The sequence below is a fragment of the Pipistrellus hanaki genome (genome assembly GCF_964339955.1).
Source record: "Pipistrellus hanaki genome assembly, chromosome: 17".
NCBI lineage: Eukaryota > Metazoa > Chordata > Mammalia > Chiroptera > Vespertilionidae > Pipistrellus > Pipistrellus hanaki.
Window position 1 is genome coordinate 24,529,918 of NC_140519.1, and position 6,362 is coordinate 24,536,279.

The following is a 6,362-nucleotide window of genomic DNA, read 5'->3' on the forward strand; positions in this document are numbered from 1 at the left end:
GGGAAAACTGAGATCTGACCAGAGACATAGCTTGCCTCTTGGCAATATTCCCTCGAGCTAGGAAGTGTGGAGCGGGTCTCAGGGGACAACCCCGCCTCCACCGCTGGCTCCGGACCCCTCCAGGCCTAGAGGATGTGAGCGTGCCCCAGCCCTGGGTACCCTGGGTACCGCGTCCCTCATCCCTCCCTGGACACGCCAGTCCTGGCTTGAGGCTATCACTCCCGCCCAGGCACCCCCTCTTACTCCTCAAACTCTCACAGGGACACCTGGAGCCCCGCACTTGAGGCAGTGAGCGGTCCCCAACTTGGAAGACTGTCTGGGAAGCTGAGTAAATGCGTCTCTCCCCCCCACCCTACCCCCGCCCCGCCCAGTTCCCTGAAGTCTCGGTTCCAGAAGGTTAGGCTTTCCTGCGTCCACGCTTGGCAGGCGGTCTCACTAACGCAAAAGGGGGAAAGCTCGGTCCCGAGATGTTAAGATTCCCAGAAATGTTCCCGTCGTCCCTTCCTTTAGCCATTCACTGCGCACCTACTATGTGCGCCTGACGCTGTTAGACGTGTTACAACATGGAACTCGGAGCCTCATGCGGGGACAGACAGGTGGATAAAGGGACAGACAGGTGGATAAAGCTGTGCTTAGTGCCCACCACGGCTGCCGGCGAGGGCGCCCCAGGAGGAGGCAAAGAAGGGGAACAGGTTCACTATGAGCTCGGAGGGTCTCCAGTACAAGGCTCGACATCAAACTCGGTCCCTCTGCCATTCCTAACGCCCCGCCTCGGTGCTCCCTCTGGAGCCCGCACCCCCGGGAGTGCAATCCCAGTGCCCGTCCTTGCGAAGGGAGACTTTGTCTCATCCCAACTGTCTTCCCAAATTTCCTAATGACTACCTTAGTTTGTCACCGGGCTGTGCGGGGAGCAGCAGGCGCCCTCCCGCGCCGCCCCCTCCCCTCGGGGGACCCCTCCCTCCCTCCCGCCCGGACAGCCCCCTCCGGCGCCGGGGGCGGCGGCGGGGGCGGCGCAGGGCCTGCGTCAGCGGCAGCCCGCCGGCGATTGGGGCGCGCTCACCCCCCTCGGTTGGGGGCGAATTATAAAGTGGCAGCGGCCGCCGCCAGCCCGGGCACAGCGAGGGAAGGCGAGGCCGGAGCTCCGAGACCTGCAGTCCAGCCCGCGGCCCCGAGGCGACCCCGACCACCACCGCGACGGTGAGACCCGAGCCTGCCCGCGCCCCCGGCCGCTTCTCCCCCAGCCCCCACGCCCCCTGCCCCTGACACCTGCCTTTTCCTCTCCCTTCCAGTGTCCTGGCTGGGACTCCGCTTCTCCCACCGACCCGGCTGCGCCATCTGAACAGCATCCACGTGAGTGCACTTGGCCCAGACCGCTCCTTGGCCGCGCGCCCCTGGGGCCGCCTGCCTGCCCGCTGGGTTGTATTCCACCGCGTCTCTTTGCATGGGGTTCCCACCTGTCTTCCTGTGTGTGATCCCCTGGGACAATGTCATGTCTCCCCGGGCTCCCGCTTTCAAGCAGTTGGTCTTGGCTCTTCCCTGCTGGATCTTGTCCGGAGTTGCATGCGCCCAGAGAGGGAGCCAAGTGCTCAGCGCAGCCCCGGGCGGGCTCGGGGCGACCGTGCCAACCTGGGCACCGGGAGGTCATCTAAGATGTCCCGGGGCCTCTCCAAACTCCCTAGTCCCGCGCACTCGCGGCTGGGACTGTCCCGGCGAGGGTCTCTCCCAGGGAACTGCTTGCTTTCGGGCAGGCTCGGAGTTCGCGTCCCCCTCTCTCTCCCCCAGCAGCCCATGGCGCGGTTCCTGACACTCTGCACCTGGCTGCTGGCGCTCAGCCCCGGGCTCCTGGCCACCGTGCGGGCGGAATGCAGCCAGGACTGCGCCACGTGCAGCTACCTCCTGGCGCGCCCCGCCGACATCGACCCGCTGGTGAGTGAGTTAGCAGTGGGTGAGCCAGTAGCGGCCACCGCGCACGGTGCGTCCTCTGATGGCAGTTGATCACGGTCTCTGGTGACTTCGGTATCCCGACTGTTCCCCTGAACGCAGACCCAGGTCCCGCTCTACCTCTCAGCTTTGGGGACCCACGACTACCCTAGGGACCGGTAACCTGGGGTATATGGGAGCCCTGATGTGCTCTCTTCAGCACCTTGGAGAGCACTGCGTTGTCACCTCACCTGTCCCCAGGAAGATGCTCAGTCACCCCAACTTCTACCATCCCACTAAGGGACCCTTCCACACACCACCATCCTCTCATCCTGCCTGCAGGTAATGTCATTTTTTTAAATTAGTGGCGTTTTTGTCGCCTTTTTTACGTATTTCATTTTTCTAGCCCAATTAACCTGAGGTCCCTCAAGCCCTTCACACTCCAAGAGCTCAGGGAAAGGGAGGGGAGAGCATAGAAGAGAAAGAAATTGGCGACAGTCTCACGTGCAAGTGATGGTGGAATTCAACTCCTGTCATGTCTTGAATGTGCTTTTGTAAAACGTACTAAGACAACAGTTTGATGTGCCTATGAAAAAGGCACAGGCGGGGTGTTCAGTGTCCAGAGAGATGGCAACAAGGAGAAGATAAGGACTCCACTGGGCCTTGGGCCTGGGGCCGGGGGAGAGGGAGGAGCTGAGGACAAATGAGCTCTTATTCTAATCAGAGTCCAGGTGCTCTTGAATCACCACGATGCTCTATGGATTCAAATCTCCAGATTTGGGACCCGGGCAGCTTCATTTTAACCACCTCCCTCAAGATCCATTTGCACTCCTCAATTCGTTGAAATTCTGTGATGATTTTAACAGCTCAGTAGAGAATCATGTATTCATCTGAGGAGTCAAGCTCCTCCCTGGAGCCTCGAAGACATTTTGCTACGTAGATGCATACAATAGGGACGAAAATCTCAGGGAAATATTCCACAAAATACAAGGCTTCTAGTTCAGGTTAGAGGTTTGTTTCGATTCCTTTGATATGTGCATGTGCTAACATGGCCGTAAAGAGAAGATACATTGTGAGGCATTAAACTTAAACCACAATGAAAATTATTGCCTCTTAAATAGGGGTAAAAACAATTTCACCCACCTTTATTTCTTCTAATTGTTTTTTGGTTTAACTGATTTGTATGGGAGCTTATATTTTGGGTTGTTATTTTATCTCTGATGAAAGGCTTTGTCAATGACTATGTTGTTAGAATTACAGTGGTAATGGAGTTTTACCTTGGATGCAAAAATACATATGAGAAATGAGATTTCCTAACCAACACCATGTAGTAAAATCAATATAACAGACACTTATTGCCCTTCTACCACGTGAAAGACACTCGTGCTTGGTTCTGTGGCAGATGCAAAAATTCATAGGCATGTTATGATTGATGTCCAAATTGAATTTATCATCTAATATGACCTTGACCATAGAACACAGAGTGTGATAAAATAATAAAAATTGCATAGACATATATAGGAGCAAATAAATTTACATTACTTTTTAAAATATGAATCTGCTATTCTGATTATCATTATTTTTTAAGAAATCCTCACATTAAAAAGAATTTTGGTAATAGTGTATAAAATATTCAGCATTAATTTTTGGTAAAGAAATAATTTAAATTATCTTTTAGAATGAAAATATTGACATCTGAACATCTTAATAAGATTTTGATTTCTTAATCAGATATAAAAATAAACAGGATCACTTTAATCAGATCATCTTTAGGTTTTTTAATATTTTTAAAAATTTTATTAGACACAAAATAGTCATTAAAAGTTGATTAAATATGTATCCTAAAGAATTTTGTTGCACTAATACACCTTTTTCTATACATTAGCAACTAAATGTTAAGAAAAGTAATATGAATAAATATTAGCATGTGCATAATTTCATTTGGAATCTCATAACTACAAATATTTAGTTCAAGATGATTAACTCAGTTGTAATCAATTCAGGGGAAAGAAAGACAAATCAGTATGTCATAATCCAAATAATTCATAGGCTTTAAATTGAATTTTTAGAAAGTCTTTTTTCATACCTATTTTGAAATTGGTTATTTTTCTAAGACTGAAAATGTTTGCAGGAATATTGGATACCACTGCAGGTAAACTATTAACAAAAGAAAGTAAACAAACCTCATGTCATTGGTATTGATTTTATGCAAGACAAGAAGATAGAAGGAATTTTCTAATAATGTCCCTAATTAGATAAACAGAAATTTCTCCTTTTTGATTAGGAGAAGCTCAAACGAAATAAAATCATTAGTGAAATGTTATCCATGAAATTAAATTGTGCAGGCAATCAATCTAGTTTAAAATTGGGCGGGGGAGAGGGGGAACAAACCCTTTGCAGTATTGTTAAAATTCAAAGAAAATTTCTCATTTGTTTCAATTCATTCTTCACAACTTTTCTAAATCCATTTCCCTTTGATTTACCTGTTGGGTATGATAAAGTTTTAATAAGAAAATGGAGAGGATCATAAGAGTGCTCATCTCGAAGGAAACATATTGTGGCCCATGCAAACCTGTGTGCCTCACCGAACCAGAAAAGCCTCTTTCTGTTCTCAAACGGAATTCTTCTTCCCAGGCCTGCACCCTGGAATGTGAGGGCAAGCTGCCCTCCCTCAACACCTGGGACGCCTGCAAGGAGCTGCTGCAGCTGTCCACTCTGGAGCTCCCTCCAGAGGGCACCAGCGCCCTCAGAGAGAGCAGCCGGCCCGCCGAGAGCCACTTGCTGGCCAAGAAGTACGGGGGCTTCATGAAAAGGTATGGGGGCTTCATGAAGAAAGCCGACGAGCTTTCTCCTCCGGAGCGAGAAGAGGAGGCCGACGGAGGTGAGACCCCGGCCAAGAGATACGGAGGCTTCATGAAGAAGGATGCAGGCGAGGATGAGGCCCTGGGCAATGCCTTGGACCCCCTGAAGGAGCTGCTGGGCACCGGGGACCACCGCGAGAGCAGCTCCCACCAAGAGGCCGGTGATGAAGAAGTGAGCAAGAGGTACGGGGGCTTCATGAGAGGCTTGAAGAGAAGCCCCCAGCTGGAAGAGGAAGCCAAGGAGCTGCAGAAGCGATACGGGGGCTTCATGAGAAGAGTGGGCCGCCCCGAGTGGTGGATGGACTACCAGAAGAGGTACGGGGGCTTCCTGAAGCGCTTCGCCGACTCTCTGCCCCCCAACGAAGAAGGGGAGAGTTACTCCAAAGAAGCTCCTGACATGGAGAAACGATATGGAGGGTTTATGAGGTTTTAATTACCCTTTCCCATCAGCGACCCCAGGCCCCAAGCAAGCAAGCCTTCCTCTATCCCCCAGTGACACTGCCTTGCTAATCGTGTTCTATTGCCATGTGTTGCCTGCGTTGTATGGCTGACTTGGTTGTCTGAATAACTGCACGACCTGAAAGCTCTCTTTTCAGGTGCTGTGATCGTTTGAGAGTCTGTAAGCTCAGTGCTGGTCTGTTGCAGCTGTCTTGTTTTCGTGCTAAGAGAGTCTTTTGTCACCTTGTCCGTTATTTTTGACAAAGCACCAATAAATGCTTACTTGTTTTTGTGGATATAATAAACCCGTTACCCTGAATGCATAACACGCTTGTAAGTCTCTTCTTCTCCAAGGTCTTCATTCACCTTTGGGCTCCAACAGCAAATCTTAAACACAGAGGCAGTGAAACCATCTGCTTTCGACGGTCATCACTGGCCTCCTTCTCTTCCTACACGGGGAGTGGGGAGGGGGGGGGCTGCAAAACAGTCTTCATTTAATTTCTTAGGTATGCGATCTTAGAGGAGTAAACACATTAGAGCGAAATAAAATGTATTTCCACTCTCATTTCTAGAAACCGGATGCGTGAAGAAAACCAAAGCCTAAAAAAAAGAAACTAGCTAAGCCCTCATATATAAGAAAATCTGCATTAACATCCAGATGTGTATGTCTCTCTTCTTCAGCAAAGTATTTTAGGAGTTAATTTAAAAAAAAATTAAAGATAATTTAGCCCCATTTGAATGACAGTGGAAACCAGAACAGTTTAGTAGTTGGTGCAAGCTTCCCCAGCAGTTGAAGGATAGAAAGAGAATTAACAGCTCAAACTCCTTGCTCCCAAACAATGTCTTTCTCGCTCTAATTTCCCATTGCTCATCCACATCACTACCAAGAATTGGAAAAACTACAAACCCTATATCGTTCACTATTATTTACCCTTCCACCACAACCACAGTGGGTGCTCCACTATCTGCTGAATGAATAAAGTAATGAATGAAGATATTTAGTGAAGGGTCCCTGGGAAAGGTATTATGGATGTTTCCTAAGGCAGAATGTCATCATACAAAGAGCTTATGAGTATTTCATATGAATTAAACCACAGAGAACAACATTCAGGTACAAAAAATATATATAACATGTCCCCCCTT

General features: G+C 49.2%; 1 protein-coding gene across 3 annotated transcripts; it reads left to right on the forward strand.

The window, feature by feature from the left end:
• Positions 1-1,073: 1,073 nt before the first annotated feature.
• PENK (proenkephalin) lies at positions 1,074-5,545 on the forward strand. Of its 3 annotated transcripts, none has more exons than XM_084864440.1 (4): positions 1,074-1,197; positions 1,290-1,350; positions 1,786-1,926; positions 4,555-5,545. In XM_084864440.1, exons 3-4 carry the CDS (start codon positions 1,789-1,791, stop codon positions 5,212-5,214), a joined length of 798 nt encoding a protein of 265 aa, XP_084720566.1. In that variant the 5' UTR covers positions 1,074-1,197; positions 1,290-1,350; positions 1,786-1,788; the 3' UTR covers positions 5,215-5,545. The 3 variants fall into 3 exon arrangements, with proteins under 3 accessions (XP_084720566.1, XP_084720567.1, XP_084720568.1); XM_084864441.1 differs by having other exon boundaries at positions 1,078-1,197; positions 1,783-1,926; XM_084864442.1 differs by lacking the exon at positions 1,290-1,350 and having other exon boundaries at positions 1,114-1,197.
• Positions 5,546-6,362: the final 817 nt, after the last annotated feature.